Genomic DNA, 27,549 nt, shown 5'->3' with positions numbered 1-27,549 from the left:
TATCACGGTGCCTCATCACAACTTGTATCATTTCAACACTGGCCATTTCCCCAGCACTCAGCTTGTTAGAATGGCCAGCAGAAAGAAATGCTTGGTTCTAGGATTTCTTGCATTTTTGTGGGCTGAATGGGGCACTGAAGGCCAAGAAGAGGAGGAACAGACCTGCAGGTTGCTGGGCAAGTTTGACCTGAATGGGTATGTAGACGCCCAAAACCACTCAGTGATCATTGGAGGCCTGTTTCCTATTCACTCCAGGACCATCCCAGCAAACGAGTCTATTTTGGAGCCAGTATCAGCAAAGTGTGAAGGGTAAGCCTCTCGCAGTCTTCTCTCTATAGCAATAGCAGGGGCGGGGCGCAGCAGTGGGTGTGATGGACAGTGTCTGCTCCAGGATCCCTGACTATTTGTTTGACTCTGGATAGACAGTTCTTGTTTCTGGGCCTCAGTTTCTCCAAGGTGAACATTCTAGGATTGCTTACAAATTGGAACAGGTTACTCTCCAGTGGGTGTTTGCCCACTTAGGCATCTCAGACAAAAAGGAGCACATTTTGTATAATACGGAACATTGCTCCTCTGAGAGGGGTCAACATCTCCTGAGAGCCTGCTAGAATGTGGAATCCTGGGCTCAGACCTGCTGAGTCAGAATCTGCGTTTTTGACAGCCTGCCTGGTGATTCAGGCACGCAGTGAGGGCTGAGAAGCACTGAAGCAGAATTAGGAAAGCACTGTTATAGTTTTATTGCTGGTTGTTATAAACTAATTCACCTCAAGTGAGAATGCAGCATGTGGGAACAATGATTGACTTCTGACCTAAAATTAATGGCAAGGTTCCTTCAGTTGCTGAAGGCTTCCTCCCCGCATCCTCTCACCTCCAAGCTACCAGGTCAGGAAATTAGCCCAAGCTGGATCATCTGGTTTGCTAGATTTTCAGTGCAAAGAAAGGCAAGCGACCATACACACACGCACACACACACATATACAAACACACGCACATGCACACACAGACACACAGACCCCACATTTGAGTGACATACTTAAAAGAAAAAGAAGCTAGTTCCTTGACAAAGTAGTTCTTTTTGTTGTCCCATATTCTTTCTCAGCCCTTTATTTGCACGAATCCATGTTGTTTATGTAGTTTTGGCCATAGAACATTTACAACTCCTGTCAGGTGTTGGCGTTCTATGGTAAGGATTTCCATGATGCCACATGGTATTTACACACTTAATTGTAAGTGTATGTTGTAGATATTGTAGTAACTTCTAACATCATTAAATTTTACTGGTCACAACTTCTTTCCTTTGATCCTATATCATGCTTCATATTTGAGATATCATTAGAGAAATGCATCACCTGTAATGTTGGCAAAAAGATTTCAATTACTCCTTATTTATCTCTGGCATCTCCTTTTCTAAAAAGATTTATTTATTTAAAAGAGTTACACAGAGTGAAGGAAAGGCAAATAGAGAGAGAGAGAGAGAGAGAGAGAGGTCTTCCATCTGTTAGTTCACTCCCTAATTGGCCGCAACAGTCAGAGCTGTGCCCATCCTATGCCAGGACTCAGGAACTTTTTCTAGGTCTTCTCGTGTTTGTGCAGGCTCCTAAACGCTTGGGCCATCTTTTAGTGCTTTGCCAGTCCATAGCCGAGAGCTGGATCTGAAGTGGAGTAGCCTGGTCTTAAACCAGCGCCCAAAAGGATACTGGCACTGCAGGCGGCAGCTTTACTTGCTATGCCACAGTGCCGACACCATCTTGGCATCCTCTTTTTTTTAAAAAATTTTATTTAATAAATATACATTTCTAAAGTACACGTTTTGGATTATAGCAGCTTTTCCACCCATAACCTCCCTCCCACTGAGAACCATCCCATCTCCCACTCTCTTTCCCATTCTATTCTTCATCAAGATTCATTTTCAATTTTCTTTTTATACAGACGATCAACTTGGTATATACTAAGTAAAGATTTCAACAGTTTACACCCACACAGATACACAAAGTGTAAAGTACTGTTTGACTAGTAGTTTTACTGTTAATTCACATAGTACAACACATTAGGGACAGAGATCTTACAAGGGGAGTAAGTGCACAGTGACTCCCATTGTTGATTTAAGAATTGAAACTCTTATTTATGAGGTCAGTAATCAACCGAGGCTCTTGTCATGAGCTGCCAAGGCTATGGAAGACTCTTGAGTTCACAAACTCCAACCTTATTTAAACAAGGCCATAGTCAAAGTGGAAGTTCTCTCCTCCCTTCAGAGAAATGTACCTCCTTCTTTGATGGCCCATTCTTTCACTGGGATCTCACTCACAGAGATCTTTCATTTAGGTCATTTTTTTTCCCACAGTCTCTAGGCTTTCCATGCCTGAGAAACTGATGGGGTTTTTAGCCAGATCCAAATGCCTTAAGGGCTGATTATGAGGCCAGAGTGCTGTTTAGGACATCTGCCATTCTATGAGTTTGCTGTGTATCCCGCTTTCCATGTTGGATCGTTCTCTCCTTTTTAATTCTATCAGTTATTATTAGCAGACACTAGTCTTGTTTATGGGCTTCCTTTGACACTTAATCCTATCATTATGATCAATTATGAACTGAAACTGATTACTGTGACTAGTGAGATGGCATTGGTACATGCCGCCTTGATGGGATTGATTTGGAGTCCCCTGGTACATTTCTACCTCTATCTGGCATCTTCTAACTGGTTTTCATAATTACAGTGAAGAAAAAGAAAGAGGGAAGAGAAGCACTTTTGCTTACAACTAAATTATTATAAGTCAGCTCATAATTTATTACAGACATTTTCAATCCTTAATAACATAAAATGGAAATTTAGAGTTTTTCATAATATAGAACACTAATGTTTTATAAACTGAATGCTTAATTTGCTCTCCACTCTTCACTGGAATTTCTGAAGGTTATTTGCCTCTAAGAGGAAATTATATATGTATAAATTTTCATAAAATCCATGCTTCAATAAGAATAACTAGCCATAGTCACTGAAAGCAGTGGTGAGCAGTAACCACGTCCTATCTGAAACATCCTCCACTTACCAGAGATGCAGAGAGGATTTGCGTGCACTTGCTTGGCTTTCCATTATGCATTGGCATTTATGTGCATCTAATAAAACTGTGTGTTTTCTTTTTAACTTTTATTTAGTAAAGGTAATTTCCAAAGTACAGCTTATGGATTACAATGGCTCCCCTCCCATAACTTCCCTCCCACCCACACCCTTCCCATCTCCCGCTCCCTCTCCCATCCCATTCACCTCGATTCATTTTTCAATTATCTTTATATACAGAAGATCTATTTAGTATATATTAAGTAAAGATTTCATCAGTTTGCACCCACACAGAACACAAAGTGTAAAATACTGTTTCAGTACTAGTTATAGCATTAATTCACATTGAACAACACATTAGGGACAGAGATCCCACATGAGGAGTAAGTACACAGTGACTCCTGTTGTTGACTTAACAATTTGACACTCTTGTTTATGGCGTTAGTAAACTTCCTAGGCTCTTGTCATGAGTTGCCAAGGCTATGGAAGGCTTTTGAGTTCTTCGACATCAATCTTATTGACAAGGTTATAGTCAAAGTAGAAGTTCTGTCCTCCCTTCAGAGAAAGGTACCTCCTTCTTTGATGGCCCATTCTTTCTACTGGGATCTCACTTGCAGGGAGCTTTCATTTAGTTTTTTTTTTCCAGAGTGTCTTGGCTTTCCATGCCTAAAATACTCTCATGGGTTCTTCAGCCAGATCCAAATGCCTTAAGGGCTGATTTTGAGGCCAGAGTCCTGTTTAGGACATCTGCCATTCTTTAAGTCTGCTGTGTATCCCACTTCCCATTTTGGATTGTTCTCTGCCTTTTTATTCTATCAGACACTAGTCTTGTTTGTGTGATCCCTTTGACTCTTAGACCTATCAGTGTGATTAATTGTGAACTGAAATTGATCACTTGGACTAGAGAGATGGTATTGGCACAAGCAACCTTGATGGGATTGTGTTGGAATCCGCTGGTACATTTCTAACTCCAGCATTTGGGGCAAGTCCAATTGAGCATGTCCCAAATTGTATATCTCTTCCCTCTCTTATTCCCACTCTTATATTTAATGGGGATCACTTTTCAGTTAAATTTAAACACCTAAGAATAATTGTGTGTTAATTACAGAGTTCAACCAATAGTATTAACTAGAACAAAAAATACTAAAAGGGATAAAGTATTAAATTTTACATCAATACTCAGGATAAGGGCTGATCAAGTCACTGTTTCTCATAGTGTCCCTTTCACTTCAACAGGTTTCCTTTTTGGTGCTCGGTAAGTTGTCACCAATCAGGGAGAACATATGATATTTGTCCCTTTGGGTCTGGCTTATTTCACTCAGCATGATGTTTTCCAGATTCCTCCATTTTGTTGCAAATGACCAGTTTTCATTGTTTTTGACTGCTGTATAGTATTCTATAGAGTACATGTCCCATAATTTCTTTATCCAGTTTACTGTTGATGGGCAATTGGGTTGATTCCAGGTCTTAGCTATTGTGAATTAAGCTGCAATAAACATTAAGGTGCAGACAGCTTTTGTGTTTGCCAATTTAAACTCCTTTGGGTAAATTCCAAGGAGTGGGCTGGCTGGGTCGAACATTTGTCTGTGTCTCCATTTGAATTTCAGCATCATTTTTTCCGGATCTGAGAAGAATTTCTTTGGCATTTTGATTGGTATCGCTTTGAATCTTTAAATTGCTTTTGTGCGAATGGACATTTTGATGATGTTGATTCTTCCAATCCATGAGCATGGAAGATTTTTCCATTTTTTGGTATCCTCTTCTATTTCTTTCTTTAAGATTTTGTAATTCTCATCGTAGAGATCTTTAACGTCCTTGGTTAAGTTTATTCCAAGGTATTTGATTGTTTTTGTAGCTATTGTGAATGGGATTTATCTTAGCAGTACTTCTCAGCCATATACCTGTGTATACAAAGGCTGTTGATTTTTGTGCATTGATTTTATATCTTGCTACTTTGCCAAACTCTTCTATGAGTTCCATTATTCTCTTAGTAGAGTTCTTTGGATCCTCTAAGTAAAGAATCATATCATCTGCAAAGAGGGATAGTTTGAGTTCTTCCTTCCCAATTTGTATCCCTTTAATTTCTTTTTCTTGCCTGGCTAAGACTTCCAGAACTATATTGAATAGCCGTGGTGAGAGTGGGCATCCCTGCCTGGTACCAGATCTCAGTGGAAATGCTTCCAGCTTTTCCCCATTCAATAGGATGCTGGCCGTGGGTTTTTCATAAATTGCTTTGATTGTATTGAGGAATGTTCCTTCCATACCCAGTTTGCTTAGAGTTTTCATCATGAAAGGGTGTTGTATTTTATCAAATGCTTTCTCTGCATCTATTGAGATAATGGTAAGGTTTTTCTTCTGCAGTCTGTTAATGTGGTGTATCACATTGATTGTTTGGCAAACATTGAACCATCCCTGCATTCCAGTGGTAAATCCCACTTGGTCTGGGTGGATGATCTTTCTGAAGTGTTGTTGCATTCTATTGGCCAGAATTTTATTGAGAATTTTTGCATCTATGTTCATCAGGGATATTGGTCTGTAATTCTCTTTCAATGCTTCATCTTCTTCCAGTTTAGGAATTAAGGTGATGCTGGCTTCATAAAAAGAATTTGGGAGGATTCCATCTTTTTCAATTGTTGTGAATAGTTTGAGAAGAATTGGAGTTAGTTCTTCTTTAAATGTCTGGTAGAATTCAGCAGTGAATCCATCTGGCCCTGGGCTTTTCTTTGTTGGGAGGGCCTTTATTACTGTTTCAATTTCTGTCTCAGTTATGGGTCTCTTTAGGTTTTCTATGTCTTCCGGTTCAATTTAGGTAGGTTTCATGTGTCTAGGAATCTATCCATTTCTGATAGATTTTTCTGTTTTCTGGCATACAAGTCCTTGTAGTAATTTCTGATGATTCTTTTTTATTTCTGTGGTGTCTGTTGTTACGTTTCCTTTTGTCTCTGATTTTATTGATTTGGGTCTTTTCTTTTTTAAGTTAGTTGGGCCAAACAGGCACATGAAAAAATGTTCAAGGTCACTAGCAATCAGGGAAATGCAAATCAAAAGCACAATGAGGTTTCACCTCACCCCGGTTAGAATGGCTCACATACAGAAATCTACCAACAACAGATGCTGGCGAGGATGTGGGGAAAAAGGGACACTAACCCACTGTTGGTGGGAATGCAAACTGGTCAAGCCACTATGGAAATCAGTCTGGAGATTCCTCAGAAACCTGAATATAACCCTACCGTTCGACCCAGCCATCCCACTCCTTGGAATTTACCCAAAGGAGTTTAAATTGATAAACAAAAAAGCGGTCTGCACCCTAATGTTTATTGCAGCACAATTCACAATAGCCAAGACCTGGAACCAACCTAAATGCCCATCAATGGTAGACTGGATAAAGAAATTATGGGATATGTATTCTTTAGAATACTATACCGCAGTAAGAAACAACGAAATCCAGTCATTTGCAACAAAATGGAGGAATCTGGAACACATCATGCTGAGTGAAGTAAGCCAGTCCCAAAGGGACAAATACCATATGTTCTCCCTGATCGGTGACAACTGACTGAACACCAAAAAGGAAACCTCCTGAAGTGAAATGGATACTATGAGAAATGGTGACTTGATCAGCATAGCCCTGACTGCTAATGGACAACTTAATACATTATCCCTCATAGTATTTTTTTTTTGTCTGTTCTACTTAATATGACTGGTTTAATTCTGTAATTATCACACAGTTATTCTTAAGTGTTGAAAATTAACTGAAATGTGATCCCTGTTAAATATAAGAGTGGGAATAAGAGAGGGAAGAGATGTATAATTTGGGGCATGCTCGGGCTGACTTGCCCCAATTGGTAGAGTTGGAAACATACCAGGGGATTCCAATTCAATCCCATCAAGGTGGCATGTGCCAATGCCATCTCACTACTCCAAGTGATCAATTTCAGTTCACAATTGATCATAATGAAAGGACTAAGAGTCAAAGGGAGCACATAAACAAGTCTAGTATCTGCTAACACTAACCGATAGAATAAATAAAGGGGAGAGTGATCCAACATGGGAAGTGAGATACTCAGCAGACTCATAGAATGGCGGATGTCCTAAATAGCACTCTGGCCTCAGAATCAGCCCTAAAGGCACTCAGATCTGGCTGAAAAGCCCATGAGAGTATTTCAGGCATGGAAAGCCAAGACACTCTGGCAAAAGATCTCTGTGAGTGAGATCCCAGTGGAAAGAACAGGTCTTCAACGAGGGAGGTGCCTTTCTCTGAAGGGAGGAGAGAACCTCCACTTTGACTATGACCGTGTCTAAACAAGATAAGAGTCGGAGAACTCAGAGGGCTTCCATAGCCTTGGAAACTCATGACTGGTGCATAGGGAGATTACTGATGCCATAAACAGGAGTGTCAATTTGTAAAGTCAACAACAGGAGTCACTGTGCACTTACTCCTCATGTAGGATCTCTGTCCTTAATGTGCTGTACACTGAGGCTTAATGCTATAACGAGTACTCAAACAGTATATTTCACTTTGTGTTTCTATGGGGGTGCAAACGATTGAAATCTTTACTTAATGTACACTAAACTGATCTTCTGTAAAAAAAAAAAAAAGAAATTATCAATTCCCAACTTGACTCTCACTGGGATTAAACATGACAATAGGCCTGATCTGATTTCATCATCATTTAAAAAAAATCATCTATTATTTTTCACTTTATGTTTCTGTGTGGGAGCAAACTGTTGAAATCCTTACTTAAGGTATACTAAGCTGATCTTCTGTATATTAAGATAATCGAAAATGAATCTTGATGTGAATGGAAGGGGAGAGGGAGTGGGAAAGGGGAGGGTTGTGGGTGGGAGGGACGGTATGGGGGGGGAAGCCATTGTAACCCATGAGTCGTACTTTGGAAATTTATATTCATTAAATAAAAGATAAAAAAAAGTAGCCCACCCAAAAAAAAATAGATAATTGTTAAAGGAATTTTTTGAAAGCTTTTATTTAATAAATATAAATTTCATAGGTAAAAAAAAAAAAGTTAGTTGGGCCAATGGGGTGTCAATTTTGTTGTTTTTTCAAAAAACCAGCTCTTCACTTGGCTGATTTTTTGTAATTTTTTTTGATTCAATCCTGTTGATTTCTTCTCTGATTTTAGTTATTTCTCTTCTCCTACTAGATTTGGGTCTGGTTTGCTGCAGTTTTTCTAGATCCCTGAGAAGAATTGAAAGCTCATTCATTTGGTGCCATTCCAATTTCTTGTTGTAGGCACCTATTGATATAAACTTTCCTCTTAACACTGCTTTTGCTGTATCCCATAAGTTTTGGTATGTTGTGTTGTTATCCTCATTTGCTTCCAGAAAGTTTTTGATTTCTCTTTTAATTTCTTCTATGACCCATTGTTCATTGAGGAGCATGTTGTTCAATCTCCATGTGTTTGCATATGCTCTAGGGACTCCTGAGTTGCTAATTTCCACCTTCATTCCTTTATGGTCTGAGAAGCTGCATGGCATGATTCTAATTCTTTTGAATTTGCTGAGACTTGCTTTATGGCCTTGTATGTGGTCAATCCTAGAGAAGGTTCCATGTACTGCTGAGAAGAATGTAAATTCTTTATGTGTAGGATGAAAAGTTCTTTAAGGCCGGCGCCGCAGCTCACTAGGCTAATCCTCTGCCTTGCGGTGCCGGCACACCAGGTTCTAGTCCCGGTCAGGGTGCCGGATTCTGTCCCGGTTGCCCCTCTTCCAGACCAGGTCTCTGCTGTGGCCCGGGAGTGCAGTGGAGGATGGCCCAAGTGCTTGGGCCCTGCACCCCATGGGAGACCAGGAGAGGCACCTGGCTCCTGGCTTCGGATCAGCACGGTTAGAGGGTGAACCAATGGACGGCAAAGGAAGACCTTTTTCTCTGTGTCTCTCTCTCACTGTCCACTCCTCCTGTCAAAAAAAAAAAAACCAGAAAAGTTCTGTAGATATCTGTTAGATCCATTTTGGGCTATAGTGTCATTTAAATCTACTGTCTCCTTGTTGATCTTCTGTCCTGTTGATCTGTCTATTTCTGAGAGTGGAGTATTGAAGCCCCCAGTACTATTGTATTGGGGTCTAAGTCTCCCTTTAAGTCTCTTAACAAATCTTTTAAATAAACCAGTGCCCTGTAATTAGGTGCATATACATTGATAATCATTATATCTTCCTTCCTAAGGGATCTTGAATTTATCCCTTAATCATTATATAGTACCCCTCTTTGTCTCTCTTAACAGTTTTTGTGGTAAAGTTTATTTTGTCTGTTATTAAGATGGCTATGCCCACTCTTTTCTCATTTCTGTTGGCATGGTATATCTTTTTCCAGCCTTTTACTTTCAGCCTGTATGCTTCTTTATTGGAAAGATGTGTTTCTTGTAAGCAGCAAATAGATGAGTTTTGTTCTTAAGCAAATCAGCCAATCAGTGTCTTTTAACTGGACAGTTCAGGCCATTAACGTTCAGTGTGACTATTGATAAGTAGTAACTTTGCCCTGCCATTTGCCAAAGATATTTTCTAATATATAGTTTGAACTTCCTGTGATCTTTTGCTGTGAGGTTTTCTTCCTTTACCTTCTTTCATATTGATGACCGTGTTTCTGTGTTTCTTTGTGTAACACATCCTTAAGCATCTTTTGCAGGGCTGGACAAGTGGCGACAAATTCTTTCAATTTCTGTTTGCTATGAAAAGTCTTTATTTCACCTTCATTCACAAATGAGAGCTTTGCAGGATATAATATTCTGGGCTGGCAGTTTTTCTCTTAGTACCTGGGCTATGTCTTACCATTACCTTCTAGCCTGTAGGGTTTCTGATGAGAAGTCTGCTGTGAGTCTAATTGGAGATCCTCTGAGAGTAATTTGACGTTTCTCTCTTGCACATTTTAGGATCTTTTCTCTATGTTTCACTGTGGTGAGTTTAATTACAACGTGTCGTGGTGAGGATCTCTTTTGGTCAGGTTTATTAGGGGTTCTATGAGCTTCCTGTACTAGGATGTCTCTGTCCTTCTCCAAACCGGGAGTTCTCTGCTAGTATCTCACTAAAAAGGCCTTCTAATCCTTTCTCTCTCTCCAAGCCTTCAGGAACTCCTAAAACCCCAATGCTGGGGTTTTTAATAGTATCCTGTAGATTCCCAACAATATTTTTTTAAATTTCTAATTTCCTCTTCTTTTCTTTGGTTTGACTGTATCCTTTCCTGTGCTCTGTCTTCTAAGTCTGATATTCTCTCTTCTGCTTCACTGACTCTGTTTTTAAGGCTTTTTAATGTGTTTGTCATTTGATCTATTGAATTCTTCATTTCATTTTGATTTCACTGTCACACTTCCTGTTCTACTAGTTTCTGTGTTTCATTTTGATTCCTCCTTAAGATTTCATTTTCACGAGAGAGATTTTCTATCCTGTCTAGTAAGGATTTATACAGCTCAAGCATTTGTGTTTCAAAACTTCTAAATGTTCTTATCATAAATTTTTCTGACATCCGTACATTGCATTTCTTCCATCGTATCATCTTCATAATCTTGGCTTGGGGTGTCTTGTTCATTTGGGGTTGTCATAATGTCTTCCTTGTTCTTGTTTCCTCAGTTTCTGCATTTGTTGCTTGGCATTGTAGGGATATTCTTTGGATTCTTCTTCCCTTGCTGTGGTGTTATTTTCTTGTTATACTATGATTGTATTAAGTGGACTTTCTGCTTTTTGGAGCATTAGAGGCTTGAGATGGGTGTGGCCTGAGAGCTCTGTTCAGTTCCTCAGTGTTAAGGGTGTTCCAAAGGTGATACTCTCAGGTTAGGCATGGTAAATCTCTCTCTCTTTTTTGATTCAGAAGGGAAGTAATTCCACACAGCTGAGTGGAATTGAAGATAGTCAGCTTCCAGTCTCTGGCTCCTGTGGGTATAACATTCACCTGCTCTTTCCCAGGGACCACACAGGGAATCTGTTCTGCCTTCAGTGTGGGCTCAAATTCTCCTGCAGTCTTCTATTGGGTTGCCAATGTTACCAAATTGTAGCGTCTCTGGAGAGTACTCACATGAACAACGTGAGTTCTCTCACCCACTGTGTCTTTTTTTCACAGTCTCAGTTCATTAGCACCATACACTCACTAGGTCCTAATCTCCTGTTATTTCACCCCCCTCCCCCGAGTCAGGTTTTTCTGCTTGGCTGAGGGTGGACACAGACCTGAGGTCATGCCGCCTTTACGTATCTCCAAAATAGCGCCTGCTCTTTGTCTTGCTCGCCTTTGAGAGGTGAGCAGAGAGAGAGAAACTTGTGTCCGTACTGGTCTCTCTCTTTTTTTTCCTCTCTCTTCTAGTTAGCTTGCTGAACTTTCCCCCACGGGGCTTCAAGCTTCATTCCCTCTAGGCTTCTCCTTCCACTTTCCCCCCCGGTATCTTGGGCTATTGAGGTTTGGCTCCCCTTGCATTCCAGCGCTGGTGTGTTGATTCCACTGCTGGTGTCCCGAATCGTGGGCTCCCACGTTCTCCATGCAGGTCCACTGTGAATCACTAGTTCCGGAAGAGTTTCCTCTGCTGTTTCTTCCTCAACTCTTCCTTGAACCTGCAGTATCTCCACTTTTATTAAACTGTCTCTTCCCGGACTATCAGTGTGCTCCCTTCCTTTTCCGCCATCTTGCCGATTCCGGACTGTGTGGTTTTAAAAAAAAAGTTGATGAAGCAGTACCGGGCAGACTTAAGCAATATTCACATGTAAGACACACAGTGGTTCCCAGGGTGGGGAGCAGCCGAGCCACCCTCTTTCTTAGCTGTGTCTGCTCAGGTTCTCTCAGAAGGGAGAGGAGGGCAAGAGAAAGGTGAGCAGGGAGTTCAGTTCCATGGCTCATTTGCAAGTGCAGGGGTGGGGTGGCTACCAGTCATTCACACCAAAGTAGGACTGATCTCTCACTCGGGCCTACTCGCTACGAGGGAACAGCAATGCCTGGAAGGTGGACAATGGAAGGAGAGGGAATTCTGGAGAGAACTGAGGGCGTGCAGCTGGGAATGAAGCACAGGAGTGGAAGGCGAGGGACAATGGAAACCGGTGTGAGGCACCAGGCATGCGGCATGACAGACGGGCTGGTGTGTGCTAAGACTGGCTAAGAGAAAGATAAGCATTGAATGGGAACATTGACAAGATTTATCATCTTCAGAAGGTAAGTGTGAAACAGCATAGAGAAGGTTTCCCTTTAAAACTGTGGTGTGGCGCAGCTGGTTAAACTGAAAGACTGGCATCCCACATGAGCGCTGTTGAAGTCCTGGCTGCTCCACTTGGGTCCAGCTGCCTGCTCATGTGCCTGGAAGAGACAGAAGATGGCGTAAGTGCTGTGGTCTCTGAACTCATGGGAGAGACCCGGCTGGAGTTCCAACCCCCCTTGGCTTCAGCCTGGCTCAGTCCTGTGGGTGAGACTACTTGGGGAGTGAACCAGCAGATGGAAAATACTTTGGCTGGTACCGCAGGTCAATAGGCTAATCTTCCACCTGCAGTGCCAGCACACTGGTTTCTAGTCCCGGTTGGGGCACCAGATTCTGTCCCGGTTGCCCCTCTTCCAGGCCAGCTCTCTTCTGTGGCCTGGGAGTGCAGTGGAGGATGGCTCAAGTCGTTGGGCCCTGCACCCACATGGGAGACCAGGAGAAGCACCTGGCTCCTGGCTTCGGATCAGCATGGTGAACCGGCCGCAACGCACTGGCTGCAGTGGCCATTGGAGGGTGAACCAACGGTAAAGGAAGATCTTTCTCCTTGTCTCTCTCACTGTCCACTCCTCCTGTCAAAAAAAAAAAAAAAAAAAAGAAAAAGAAAAAGAAAAAGAAAAAAAAAGAAAGAAAGAAAATACTTCCCTCCTTCCCTTCATCTCTCTCTCTCTCTCTCGCTCTCTCTTTCCTTTCTCGGTAACTCTTCCTTTCTTTCAAATAAACAACTAAATCTTTTAACAAATGTAAGAAGAAAAGAAATGAAAGAGGAGCAGGGTGTTCACGGGTTAGGGTGGGGAGGAATGTGCAGTCCTCGGCCAGCAGAGGCCGTTGTGGGCATATTTAGGAACAGAGACGAGGTTGGCGGTGAGGCCAGAGTGTCCGCTGTCCCCTGCGATACCAGGGGCCTGAGCTCTAGGGCTTGCCTCACACAGGAGCCAATTAGCTGATTTCAGCATCTTCGTACATTTGTGTGAAAGTAAGCAATGACATTTATTTATTTCCTGTATTTGTTAATTTGGGGGGCGGGTTGGGTGCAGATCTGATAATTAAGTAAAACAAAATTTAAAAACTCTCAAAATTTGGATCTGGCCCTGTTTTTCTAGGGTGAAGCTTTTGGGAAGAGAATTAATCTCTCTTCAGTGCTAACTAGATCTTAGGGACAGAAAATATCTCATTTAATCTTGTTTTAAAAAACTTTTATTTAATAAATATAAATTTTGTCGGTTAGTGTTAGCAGGTACTAGACTTGTTTATGTGCTCCCTTTGACTCTTAGTCCTTTCATTATGATCAATTGTGAACTGAAATTGATCACTTGGAATAGTGAGATGGCATTGGTACATGCCACCAAAGGGGAGAGTGATCCAACATGGGAAGTGAGATACTCAGCAAACTCATAGAATGGCAGATGTCCTAAATAGCACTCTGGCCTCAGAATCAGCCCTAAAGGCATTCGGATCTGGCTGAAAAGCCCATGAGAGTATTTCAGGCATGGAAAGCCAAGACACTCTGGCAAAAGATCTCTGTGAGTGAGATCCCAGTGGAAAGAACAGGTCTTCAAAGAAGGAGGTACCTTTCTCTGAAGGGAGGAGAGAACCTCCACTTTGACTATGACCTTGTCTAAACAAGATAAGAGTCGGAGAACTCAGAGGGCTTCCATAGCCTTGGAAACTCATGACTGGAGCATAGGGAGATTACTGATGCCATAGACAGGAGTGTCAATTGGTAAAGTCAACAACAGGAGTCACTGTGCACTTACTCCTCATGTAGGATCTCTGTCCTTAATGTGCTGTGCATCGAGATTTAATGCTATAACGAGTACTCAAACAATATATTTCACTTTGTGTTTCTATGGGGGTGCAAACTGTTGAAATCTTTACTTAATGTACACTAAACTGATCTTCTGTAAAAAAAAAAAAAAAAGAAATTATCAATTCCCAACTTGACTCTCACTGGGATTAAACATGACAATAGTTCTGATCTGATTTCATCATCATTTAAAAAAAATCATCTATTATTTTCCACTTTATGTTTCTGTGTGGGAGCAAACTGTTGAAATCCTTACTTAATGTATACTAAGCTGATCTTCTGTATATTAAGATAATCGAAAATGAATCTTGATGTGAATGGAAGGGGAGAGGGAGTGGGAAAGGGGAGGGTTGTGGGTGGGAGGGACAGTATGGGGGGGAAGCCATTGTAATCCATAAGTCGTACTTTGGAAATTTATATTCATTAAATAAAAGTTAAAAAAAATACAAAAAAAATATAAATTTTGAAAGTACAATTTTTTGATTATTGCAGTTCCCTCCTCCTTAACCGCCCTCCCATTGGAAACAATCCCATCTCCTACTCCCGCTCCCATCTCATTGTACATTAAGATTCATTTTTAATTATCTTTGTATACAGAATCTACTTAGTATATACTAAAGGTTTCAACAGATTGTGCACACACAGACACACAAATATAAAGTACTGTTTGAAGACTATTTTTACCATTAATTCTTATATTACAACACATTAAGGACAGAGATCCTACATGGGGAGTAAGTGCACAGTGACTCCCGTTGTTGATTTAACAATTGACACTCTTATTTATGATGTCAGTAATCACCCGAGGCTCTTGTCATGAGCTGCCAAGGCTATGGAAGACTCTTGAGTTCACCAGCTCTGACCTTATTTAGACAAGGCCATAGAGTTGGTTGAAGATGGGAAGTCCTCCTTTCAGAGGAGGAAACCACTGTTTTGAGGGGCTAGATGGCTGTTACAGCATTTTGTGGAAAGTATCAGGCAGAGGTGGGGTGTCAGTGCAGGCCCTCCTAATCAGACAGGTGCTTTATTTCTGATTTTTATTTCCATTTAAAAAAATTTGTGCAAACTGACAATACTCCTTAGAAAAAGGTTTCTGGAATGAATGTCTTCAACATTAACAATCAAATCATGGCAGAAAGGTATGGGATTTGAGTTAGTATATATGAATTTTGTGTATTGCTACCATAGGTATCTTCGTGTGTTTTAAAGTAATAGTTAATGTACAGAAGAAAATAAGAGAAGAGAAATGAGACTCATATGGCCCCTGGGACTTACAATAGATGGGGAAAATAAGTCAGGGGTTATTGGGTGCTTGGTTTAGAAGAGAGAATTAGGAATATAGGAATATTTTTGTGAAAGGAGATAATCAGCAGTTTGAAATGCTCACAGTAAATGAAATATACAGAGGGCAAGAAGACTTCCAAAAAGCTTCTTCCCATCCCAAATCAGTCAACAATGAAGATCATGTACGCTTTAGCCTTTAAACTTCTAAGGCTATTAGGAAAAATTAATTACCTCAGACAAGGGAGGTGCCTGCTGAAGTTTGGGGGAATAGCCACTCTTACCAACCCCAACAAAAAGTTTCCTTTCCTCTCAAAGACATGCTGCATGGATAATGCCTGACAAAAGCTATTTCTTTTTAGGTTTAACTTCCGCGGATTCCGCTGGATGAAAACCATGATACATACAATCAAAGAGATTAATGAAAGGAAAGACATTTTGCCCAATACTACTCTGGGTTATCAGATCTTTGACACCTGTTTCACCATCTCCAAAGCAATGGAATCGGCATTGGTACTACTCACAGGGCAGGAAGAAAACAGGCCCAATTATCGAAACAGTACTGGGGCATACTTGGCAGGAATTGTTGGGTCAGGGGGATCATCCTTATCAATTGCTGCTTCAAGAATTCTGGGGTTGTTTTATTTACCTCAGGTATGGTGGAGTATTGTGTTGGGTGCTAACTTCAAAAAAAAAAAAAAAAACGCATACTTGGTCTGTGTTAAGTTGCAGCAAATAGCAAGGTGCCCATGTGAGGCTGCGTTAAGTTGCAGGGAGGAATGATGCTGCTGTCTCTAATTATGTAGCATCAGGCAAGTGTATATCGAAGCCTGCTGAGAGGTGACTTGAGACTCTTCCATATCCGCTGGGATCCTGGTTTAATTTTTGGCTTGAGGTTGTGACCCAGTGATTTGTATGTTTCCATCTCACTGTGCACAGTTCTCTGTAGCACAGTGGCCGATTGATGGATGGTATTGGGAAATAATTTTGATTGTTTCCTATGTAAACACTTATTATTCAAGACCTTTTTTTGTTCAAGCACTGAACACGTGGAATGGGTCTTGGAATTTCACAGGATGGCTAGAATTTGGAGATGGCTAAAATCCCTAGTCATCTGAGACATTGTTAAGTTCTCACAGATGGGAAGTACATACAAGAATCGTTAAGCAAGTAAAAAAATTATTTTTATACTTATCTTCAGAGTGTCAATAAAATGAGGGCTTCTGGCAAATCTGTTGGAGATCATGACTTGAGATTGAAGTGCTGCTTTTTATCACCTTTTTCAAGCTCGGTGTTAGGATCTGCTTATACAGAAGCACTAGCAGAGAGAAATAAGGAAAGAAAAGAGGAAAGAAAGACAGAAAGTGGTAGAGATCAAAAAAAGGGAGAGGAACAGAAGAAGAGAAAAAAGAGGAAGAGGAAGAAAAGAAGGAAGACAAAGAGGAGGTGGAGGAGAAAGAAGATAAAGAGGAGGAGGGCGAAGGAGAGAGGACGACACAACACACACGTGTGCACAGACCAACACCCACCCACACCCCCCCCACATACACATACACACAGAGAGAAGGAGAGGGGAGACACTCTGCTTGCCAAATGGACTGTGAGTCCATTCTCTTTCCCATCTGTATGGATAAGATCTTAGCTGTGAGGAAGACCATAGATGTCTTACTCACCTTGTCTCAGATGAGCATAGAGGAATGGGGGGGGGGGTGACCGTGCTAGGATCCCTTCTGTGAAAAGTAGTACATTGAATGTTACATCTTAATAATTGGCTTTTCTCTTGGGGTAGGGTGGGAAAAGGATGGCTGGAAAGGTGCAGAGTGTTCTCTCCTTACTTGTGAGAAGGAAGAGGAATCTTAGTCTTTTCACCTATGCTTAGATACATGAGTTCCCTCCTTCTCCAATCAGTATGTTCTGAAATTGTATAATTTAATATTTGCTATTGTTCTCTAATAATTACATGATTATTTTCAATTGTAGGTGGGCTATGCCTCTACCTGCACAGTTCTTAGTGACAAATACCAATTTCCATCTTATATTCGCACCATAGCCAGTGATAAGTTCCAGTCTGAGGCCATGGTAAAACTTATCCAGCACTTTGGCTGGGTCTGGATAGGCACTATAGCAGCTGATGATGATTATGGAAAATATGGAGTGAAGGTTTTTAAGGAGAAATTGGAGAGTGTCAACCTCTGCATCGCATTCTCTGAGATCCTGCCCAAAGTCTATTCCAAGGAGAAAATGCACAAAGTTGTTGATGCTGTAAGGACCTCCACTGCGAAAGTCATTGTGCTTTATACATCTGACATTGACCTCAGTCCTTTTGTGCTGGAAATGGTTTACCATAACATAACTGACAGGACATGGATAGCAAGTGAAGCGTGGATTACCTCAGCCTCCATTGCAAAACCCGAATATTTCCCATATTTTGGTGGGAGTATTGGGTTTGCAGTACCAAGAAGTGATATACCAGGATTAAAGGAATTTCTTTACGACATACATCCCAGTAGGGATCCGAATGATGTCCTGACCATTGAATTCTGGCAAACAGCTTTTAACTGCACCTGGCCCAATAGCAGTGTCCCGTACAATACTGACCACAGGGTGAACATGACCGGTAAGGAAGACCGATTACATGCCATGTCTGATAGATTCTGTACCGGAGAGGAGAAGTTGGAGGATCTTAAAAATACCTACCTGGATGTGTCTCAGCTCCGAATTACAAACAATGTCAGACAAGCTGTGTACGCGATGGCCTATGCCCTGGATCGTCTGAGCAGATGTGAGGAGGGACGGGGGCCATTCATTCCAGGACATGGCTGTGCATATATACCTGACTTTGAGCCTTGGCAGGTAAGTAGCTGGTTTTACCCCATGACAATGATCAGAATTCTCGCTCTTAAAACTATTAATTAGCCTTTGTACTTAATAGACACAATTTCATCATGTACTGACCAATAATTAGGCCTTGCATGTGGGTCCTAAATGGGTATTTTAAATTTTCTTTTGTTAACAGAGTTGTTATTAGGTTTGTTGTTAAGGATAGGAATTCCCCACCTGCCCCCCCCCCCCCCACCAAAAACAAAACAAAACAAAACACAAAAAGCAGTGCCTTTAAAATCAGCGGTTTTTCCCTTTGGTGTAGATTAAGTTTCAAGAAAAGCATTCTAGGACTGAGAGGGTGACTTAGGGAGCCAGGTTTCTTCTGTCTTGTCATTTTCCTACTCATAGTATTGGGGCTTCACCTTCAGTCATCATGTCCACATTCTAACCGGTGGGAAGGGCAAGGGGCAAAGTGGCCATGTTGCCTGCCGTGGGAGGATCATCTGGGAAATTACAGACAACTCTTCTCCTAGCCGTCAGCCGGGATTACTCATGTGGTCCTATCTGACCTCAAGGGAAACTGGAAGGCGCAGTCTATGCGCAGCGTGGGCGTGGACACCAGGAGCTGAAGACTGTGGGGGCCTCTCTTGGAGCTTGGCTCCACATCTTCTGTCTCAGTGTGGTGCCCCAGCATCTTGTGTAGGGACATGGGAGCCAGAGTGCTCTCGCTGAGATACAGACTAACCAGATGCTCCTCTGGGGCTATCCTTCTGTGCCTTCCCTCTTAGGTCTAAAGGAGAAAGCATGCCCACCATGGTCTGCATGGTCGGATCTCCATGACACAGGCCCTGTCCATCTCTCTGAGTTCATCTCTTTTTTCATAACCCTTTCTCTCCATCATTTCTTGTAATATTATATAGGTTACCATGGCCCACATGATAACTTATATAGTTTCATGGTGTTTGGAGCCATTGATTGCACACTGGGGCCGTTGCTGTGCCGTAGCAGAAAAAAACCACTACCCGCAGTGCCAGCATCCCATATGCGCGCTGGTTCGAGTCCTGGTGTTTCCATTTCTGGTCTTTCCCAAACTTCCTACTAATGTGCTTGAAAAAGCAGTGGAAGGTGGCCCAAGTGCTTGGACCTCTGCACCCTTGTGGGAGACCCAGAAGAAGCCTTAGCTCCTGGCTTCTGATCATCTCAGCTCTGGCCATTGTGGCCATTTGGGGAGTGAACCAGTAGATGGAAGACCTCTCTCTCTCTCTCTCTCTCTTTTTCTCTGACTCTGTAAAGATAGAGGATGTAGCAGACATCAAAGTATACAGGAATAGATTAAGAAACATCACATTTCCTGAATTAGATATTTTTAAAGGAATTTTCTTTCTAAAATTCTATTTTCTAAACAATTGCATTTTTACAATTGTTTTTTTCCCCCAACCCTTTGCTTTCTAGCTCATGTTCTATATGAAAACACTTAAGTTTACAACCCATGATGGAAGGAAAATACAAATTGATATAGCTGGAGACGTGACTGGATACTATGATCTTCTAAATTGGCAATTAGATGATAATGGAGATATTGCCTTCGTGAAGGTTGGAGAATATATATTCACACAGTCTAAGTTTGAATTCATGATCAGAAAGAATTCAACAATATTTTGGAATACCGAATCCTCAAAGGTTAGTCACCCTGGTGTCTTATTTTGTTTATATGTAGAGAGAATTGCATTTCTATATTGTTTTAGGACTTGTGGAATCTAAACACCTAAAATTTGCCATTCCAAGCCAATTCTCTAAGAATACAGGTACTTCAAAAAAAATCCTGGAAATGGAACCAAAGTAAAGTTTGTCATCATGCTCATATCGTTCTGCACATAGCCTTCTAACTGTACTGCTTACATTCAGGTTCATCCTGGTCCAGGCATTGGCTTCTACTGTGAAATAGACACCTCCAGGAAATATTGCATGGTTCAAGACGAGGTGTTGTTTAGTACCATACACTGAAAATGCCTCAATATAAGTTAATTTAGAAATTTTAGTATATTAAGCTTTGTCACCAGTAATAATATTTTTTTTTAATTTCATGTAGTTATTCTTTGTTTTAATTCAAAATCTTGTGCCTCTTAAAAGAAAATGTATCAAAATAATTCACAAGAGATATGTGTGTTTCTTAATAAGAAAAAAGTCAGTAAACTGTTCCAAATACAAAATCTGATTTTAAGAAAGTATGATAGAAAGTCTTAATGTAATTGTTTGATCTAAAGACTAGACTAATAAAGACTTCCTAGGTGTGGAACACTCAGGGAGAAATCCAGGAAGAGATGCTGTTCTTAGGAGTATTTCATATGTCTACATGGTAGAAATAAAGTTTCTGACAAAATTATTTATTTACTTTTACTTTATTTGAAAGGCAGAGAGAGAAAGAGACGGGGGCGGGGGGAGATCTTTCATTTGCTGGCTCATTCCCCAAATGCCCACAACAGCTGGGGCTGTATCAGGCCAAAGCCAGAAGCTTGGAATCCAATCTGGATCTCTCATGTGAGTGGCAGGGACTGGAGTAATGGAGCCATCAACTGCCAAATACCAGGGTGTGCATTAGCAAGCTGGATCTGAAGTGGAGTGGCAAGTACTCAAACCAAACACTCCAAGATGGGACACAGGCATCCCAAGCAATGACGTAACTGTTGTAGCAAACACCCACACCTTAGAAATTATCCATATGAAAATAGTAACTAAGGTTGAAATTCAATGTGTTATCTTATATAGAAAATCTTGTCTTTATTTGGAGATTTTTACATAAAATTAGAATCTGATACTTTATTAAAGCAATGTGGTAGATATGTTAGTAAATATTTTGAAATAGTCTTAAAAATCTGTTTAAAAACTGCAGCATCTCCATTTAATAGTTTTTGTTTAATTGGTGACTTTCTGTCAGTTTTCTAACCCACTCCTGCAATCTATTTTCTTTTCCCTAGTTCTGACTCTGTTAAAATTGTCCCAAGTTATGGGATGATTCCATGTGCTGACTCTTATGTTTAATATTTTATTACCAATTTTTGGGGTGACTGAGAAGACACAGATTTTGTGTACTGTTAAAGTAATCTATCATGTTCTCTTAATGTCTCTGTTAAGTTTATTTACTGTTTTAAAGAGTTATTTATTTATCTGAAAGTCAGAGTTACACAGAGAAGGAAAGGCAGAGAGAGAGAGAGAGAGAGAGCCATCTTCCATCCGCTGGTTCACTCCCCAGTTGGTTGCAATGTATGGAGCTGAGCTGATCAGAAGCCAGGAGCTCCTTCCAAGTCTCCCAGGCAGTTTATCTTGTTATCAGACATGATGGTTATCTTAATGAGAAAGGCCCAGAGGCCTAAAAGGGATAAATGTCTTACAAAATTGTGCAGGTGCTTTCAAAACTGTGTGGAATAAGCAAGTGCCTCTTCTTGTTTGATAATGAGTTTATAACATTAAACTTGGATATTTAAAGTCTTTTCTAATCCACAGTTTTGTGTTCTTCAAACGTGCTAGAGTGGCATGATGGGGGGCTTCCAAGAGAGGGAAAAAAAAAACTTATATATTTAACTTGAAAGGCAGAGTTACAGAGAGGCAGAGAGAGGCAGAGAGAGAGAGAGAGAGAGAGAGAGATCTTCCATCCTCTGGTTGACTTCCCAGAGTTAGGCCAGTTCGAAACCAGGAGCCAGGAGCTTCTTCCAAGTCTTTCATGTGGGTGTAGGGGCCCAAGGACTTGGACCATCTTCCGTTGCTTTCCCAGGCCATAAGCAGGGAGCTGGATCAGAGTGGAGCAGTCAGGACTTGAACCAGCACCATATGGGATGCCGGCACCACAGGCAGCGACTTTATCTTTTATACCACAGCACCAGCCCCAAAGCTTACATTTCAGCGAGGTATTGATCAAGGGCACCAGATACTGAAGTGAGATGAAGGAGGATGGAGCTAGACAAAAAGCCATTAGATAGGGCAAGAAGAGTCTTAGGTGGTGGGTCAGAAGCTAGAGCAGAGAGGTTGAAAAGCACAGGGATACTGAGAAATGAAACAGAAAGGCATCAGCCCATTGTTCACAGTGATTTTGAGAGAAAAGTATATGGAGAACTCCTTCCAGAAGACTGGGTGGAGAGAGGACATTTGATTCATTCTGTGGTGATGATATCATTACCTTTCAGAATGTGAGAACAGTTGACTGTCACCTCTTCCTGTAATAGCTATTCCTCAAAATGTATTTAAAATATGTTTTATATCCATATATAAAATGATCTCAGGGCCGGCACTGTGGTGTGGTGGGTAAAGCTGCCACCTGTTGTGCTGTCATCCCATATGAGCGCCTGTTCGAGTCCCAGCTGCTCCACTTCTGATCCAGCTCTCTGCTATGGCCTGGGATAGCAGTACAATATGGTCTACGTGTTTGGGCCCCTGCCACCCCTGTGGGAGACCGGGAAGAGGCTCCTGGCTCCTCACTACAGATCGGCTCAACTCCAGCTGTTGTGGCCAACTGGGGAGTGAACCAGTGGATGGAAGACCCCTCTCTCTTTCTCTCTCTCTCTCTCTCTGCCTCTCCTTCTCTCTGGTAACTTGTTCAAATAAATAAATCTTTTTAAAAAATGATCACAAGCCTAACCATATGTATACATACTTCTGAAATCTTATATATGTAACCTAGCTCAGAGATTGCTAATACTTTATATGTTACCTAATTTAAATTTACCCTGAAAACTCAATCTGAAAATTCTGATTTCCAAAAATAAATATAAATGCAAATACTCACTTCCCCAAGTCAATTTTTTATACCGGAAAATACATTTTATCTCCCCTTTAAATGCGGAACTTTTCCAGTAGATTAAGATGTAAACAGATTCACAAAGCAGACATTTAATCTGGGTTGAAGGTGCACATTCACTTAGAATATAAGGGAAGGCAGTTCTGTGTTTGCTACTGAGATTTCTAAACTCATGGAAGAATGAAAATCCCAACACTGTGCCCTGTCTGCTCTTCCTATTCCTCTCCCAGTTTTTCCAGGGGAACAGATCTTTGTCTTTTCTTTCCTACTGAACATTCATGACACGTCTTTCACTTTGTCTCTTGGGATGACCTTGCTTGGAAGAAACATTGAAGGCTCTCAAGATGATTCTTATTTTTAAAAGATTTATTTTATTTATTTGAGGGCAGAGTTACAGAGAGAAAGGGAGAGGTACTCACACAGAGGTCTTCCATCTGCTGGTTCATTCCCCAAATGGCTGCAACAGTGGGGGCTGTGCCTATCCAAAGTGAGGAGCCTGGACTTCATCTGAGTCTCCATGTGGGGTTGGTATTGTGGTGCAGCAGGTTAAGGCTCCACCTGCAACATCAGAATCCCATATCTGAATTGCTTGTTGAAGCCCTGTCTGCTCTGCTTCTGATCCAGCTCCCTGCCAATTTGCCTGGGAAGGCAGCAGAAGATGGCACAAGTATCTGGGTCCCTGCCACCTATGAGAAGGCCTGGATTGCATTTCTGGTTCCTGGTTTCAGCTTGGTGCAGCCACGGTCATTGCAAGCCTTAGGGTCAGTGAGCCAGTAAATAGAAGAGTCTTTCTTTCTCTCTGTAACTGCATTGCAAATAAATACATAAATCTTTAAAAAGAGAAAGAGCTGGTTTTTCATTTCTAGAGTCAACCACAAGATGGTCCTTTCGAAAAATTCCTCTCTAGACTGTATATTGTTCTCTTTGTCTCTTGTTTTACCCAGATGTCCTGTGCCTCTCAGATATGCACCAAGTTTCCATGGAGATCTGAAGGGACACTTTCTCAGCCTTGGGAGTGGCAGACACGTAGTGCTTGCTTACATTTGTTGAATTTGTCTTTGCTAGATTCCCCATTCAGTGTGTACCGATCTATGTCCTCCTGGGACCCGGAAGGGGATTCGTCAGGGGGAACCGATTTGTTGCTTTGACTGCATTCCATGTGCTGATGGACATGTGTCACGGACGGCAGGTAGAGATGGTTGATCTTTCATTGATATAAAAATTCAATTTGATTAAGCATGTGTTGGCAAAGAGAGCCTTGGGAGCCTTCTTTATAAATGGATGTCAATAATTTATAGTGAAAATCTCTATAATCCATCAAACTATTGCATGTTGTGGTGAATATGAATCAATGTAACATTGAATTTCAATTCTAAAGCTGCTATAATTTGGAAGAGATCTACAACCATGAAGTTGATAGAGGAAAATCCAAAACAAGATATAAGAGTAGCAGATTCATAAAAAGTAAAATTACTTCATTTTTTGAATAGATTAAACATTAATTATGTTCCTAACTGGGAAAAAGGTGACTTAAATTTTATGTTTTCCTGAATTATCTCTAATTATAGATTACAAGATCTAGAATTTCATCCCTAGGACAATTATCTTAACCCAGCAAGTGCCAGGTTTTCAATTCTGTGAGGATTGCGACAAAATAATATTTATTTCAAAGTTGCCATAAGTGTCCTATATATATTGCATGGCGGGGAAGGACGGGTTAAGCTGACATACTCAGTTTCTAGGACAGATGAATTCTGTAACCACTGTGCTCTGGATTCCCCATGGCTGCTGCTGAAATGCTGCTTTCATGGCCGGAATTTCAGCTGAGCTTGGTGTGCTAAGTTTTGTGAAGCTTAGCGAAGCAGTTTTTTTTTTAAATCTCTATTTTCTGTCAAACATAACAAAAATTGTACTGATCTTTTCCAAATGGCCTTTGATAGCAATTTTAAGATAATTTTAAAAAAGATTTTATTTATTTATTTTTTTGAAAGTCAGAGTTGCCCACAGAGAGAAGAGAGAGAGAGATCTTCCATCTGCTCGTTCATTCCCCAGTTGGCCACAATGGCTGCAGCTGTGCTGATCCACAGCCAGGAGCTTCTTCCAGGTCTCCCATGTGGGTACAGGGGCCCAAGGACGTGGGCCACCTTTACTGCTTTCTAAGACCATAGCAGGGAGCTGGACTGGAAATGGAGCATCCGGGTCTCGAACTGGCACCCATATAAGATGCCGGCACTTCAGGCCAGGGCATTAACCCACTGTGCCACAGCGTCAGCCCCAAAAATTGTTAATTGTTTTTTTCTAAATAGGAAAGATACAAAGTATCATGTGCACAACTCCCTGGGCCTCAGGTGACTCAGTCTCTATGTAGAGTTGCATTCAAGTCCAGCTCAGGAGTACTGAAAAGTGATTAAAAGGAAGTTGCAATCTTTCCCACATCTTTCAAAGAACATTAAAGAGAAACCTTGCCCAATCTCTCAAAATTGGCAGCCCTTGGATGACTTGTTTTTCTATACCAGCGTTCTGCCTTGGAGCCCCTGCAGAACAGCTAACTGCCTCAAACCTCTGCTGGACCCTGGAGACGTGCTGGCTGTTTTTGTTTTCCTTCTGATCCTCGGTCCTTCTCTGCCTGTCCCTCAGTGATCTGCATCAGAGGGAGAGGAGCAGAGACACTGGGAAGGTTAAGCCAGAATGCTCTTCCATGGGGCTGAGCCTGAAGGCAAGGCTGAAAACACAGGTGTTTGAATCAGCCTCATCCGGGTCAGAACCCTCTTGATTGTTTCACACCAGTAGCTCTAATTGCCTTGTGTTTTCCCCCTCTGTCATGGATTGCTTTGGGTTTATGCAGGTACACACTTTCCTTTTCAAGTACATAGTTGTACTGAAAGATGCAAGTTCCTTGAAAAGGCTGCTGCAAGAAACAATGAAACTGACAAGAAAGACTGAATTTCTGAACTTGAAAACAATTCTCCATGTGTGACATTACCTGCACTCTCTAAGTCCTTTTTATCACTCTCTCTTTTGAGACCTGGCACATCTTCTGTAGGAATATGAGTCCTTGCTCTCTAGGCCCCTGAGTGCTCTGGGCTATTTGCAGCTGAAGTGAACAATTGATGTACTCACAGTGAGTTCTCTGTTCTCTGTTTAACAGGCCAAAGGGAATGTGAACAGTGTGGTGAAGACTACTGGTCCAATGCAGAGAAGAGTGAGTGTGTGCTCAAAGAGGTGGAATTCCTTGCTTATGAAGAGGCCCTGGGCTTCACGCTGGTCATTCTGTCCATCTTTGGGGCCCTTGTAGTCCTGGCCGTCACGGTTGTATATGTGATCTACAGACACACTCCCCTGGTGAATGCCAATGGCCGCGAGCTGAGCTTTCTTATTCAGGTTTCTCTGACCATCACAGTGCTGTCATCCCTGCTTTTTATTGGCAAGCCATACAACTGGTCCTGCATGGCCCGTCAGGTCACTCTAGCACTGGGCTTTTCTCTTTGCCTAGCCTGTATTCTCGGGAAGACCATTTCACTATTTTTAGCCTACAGAATTTCCAAGTCCAAAACCCGACTTATATCCATACGTCCCCTTTATCGGAAAATCATCATACTAATCTCTGTTCTAGTTGAGGTTGGCATATGCACTGCTTACTTGGTGCTGGAACCCCCCAGGGTATACAAGAACATGGAATCTCAAAATATAAAGATCATATTTGAATGCAATGAGGGCTCTGTAGAATTCTTGTGCTCAATGTTTGGGGTTGATGTCTTCCTGGCCTTGCTCTGCTTCCTTACGACCTTCGTGGCTCGCCAGTTGCCAGATAATTACTATGAAGGAAAATGCATCACCTTTGGGATGCTTGTGTTTTTCATTGTCTGGATCTCTTTTGTCCCTGCTTACTTGAGCACCAAAGGGAAGTTCAAAGTGGCTGTGGAAATATTTGCAATCTTGGCATCCAGCTACGGCTTGTTGGGCTGTCTATTTGCTCCCAAGTGCTTCATTATTTTGCTGAGGCCAAAGAGAAACACTGATGAAATTGTTGGTGGAAGGGTCCCCGCCATAGATAAGAGTATACAACTGACTTCAGCTTCTTTGAGCAGTGAGCTTAACAACACCACGGTGTCCACTGTCGTGGGTGATTAAAGTTGAAGGGCATATGGCCTTCAAGGCTGCAATGGTGACATGTCCAACATACCCTTTCAAATTGTCCCTGTAGCAGTTGCCTGAAACTCTGGGGTCGTGTTGATGATTGTGCTCTGGTGGTTTAGTCTTAGCATGGTGTTTGAACACTCATGTTGTATGATACACTTTGGTATGTTACAATATTGCTTACTATTGAAGGATAAGCTATTTAATCCAAACATTTCAAAGTACTTTGGAAATAGAGGATGTGATAGGCAGAAGTTCGAAAACTATAGCCACAAGTTAGAGAAAAACTTCGACTCGAGTAGGTTTTTGTGCTTTTTTTTTTTTTTTGACAGGCAGAGTGGACAGTGAGAGAGAGAGACAGAGAGAAAGGTCTTCCTTTGCCGTTGGTTCACCCTTCAATGGCCGCCGCGGCCAGCGCGCTGCGGCCGGCGCACCACGCTGATCCGATGGCAGGAGCCAGGAGCCAGGTGCTTTTCCTGGTCTCCCA

At 41.6% G+C, this 27,549-nt stretch overlaps 1 protein-coding gene across 1 annotated transcript; it reads left to right on the top strand.

The window, feature by feature from the left end:
* Nucleotides 1–70: 70 nt before the first annotated feature.
* LOC100344746 (vomeronasal type-2 receptor 1) lies at nt 71–27,169 on the top strand. The gene is made up of 6 exons (XM_002716277.6): nt 71–309; nt 15,676–15,967; nt 17,294–18,166; nt 19,589–19,816; nt 23,991–24,114; nt 26,074–27,169. Exons 1-6 carry the CDS (start codon nt 71–73, stop codon nt 27,054–27,056), a joined length of 2,739 nt encoding a protein of 912 aa, XP_002716323.2. The 3' UTR covers nt 27,057–27,169.
* Nucleotides 27,170–27,549: the final 380 nt, after the last annotated feature.

The sequence above is a fragment of the Oryctolagus cuniculus genome, chromosome 4 (assembly GCF_051225735.1).
Source record: "Oryctolagus cuniculus isolate XC-2025 breed Fujian yellow rabbit chromosome 4, ASM5122573v1, whole genome shotgun sequence".
NCBI classification, from domain to species: domain Eukaryota; kingdom Metazoa; phylum Chordata; class Mammalia; order Lagomorpha; family Leporidae; genus Oryctolagus; species Oryctolagus cuniculus.
This window is presented reverse-complemented; position numbering and strand designations above follow the sequence as displayed.

What these genes read in the sequence shown, in the direction of transcription:
- LOC100344746 (XM_002716277.6), top strand. Translation starts at nt 71, where the DNA reads ATGGCCAGCAGAAAGAAATGCTTGGTTCTAGGATTTCTTGCATTTTTG. An exon ending in GGTTGTTTTATTTACCTCAG is followed by an intron (nt 15,968 to 17,293) that starts GTATGGTGGAGT and finishes TTTCAATTGTAG; the next exon opens with GTGGGCTATGCCTCTACCTG. An exon ending in GGAATACCGAATCCTCAAAG is followed by an intron (nt 19,817 to 23,990) that starts GTTAGTCACCCT and finishes TGTCTTTGCTAG; the next exon opens with ATTCCCCATTCAGTGTGTAC.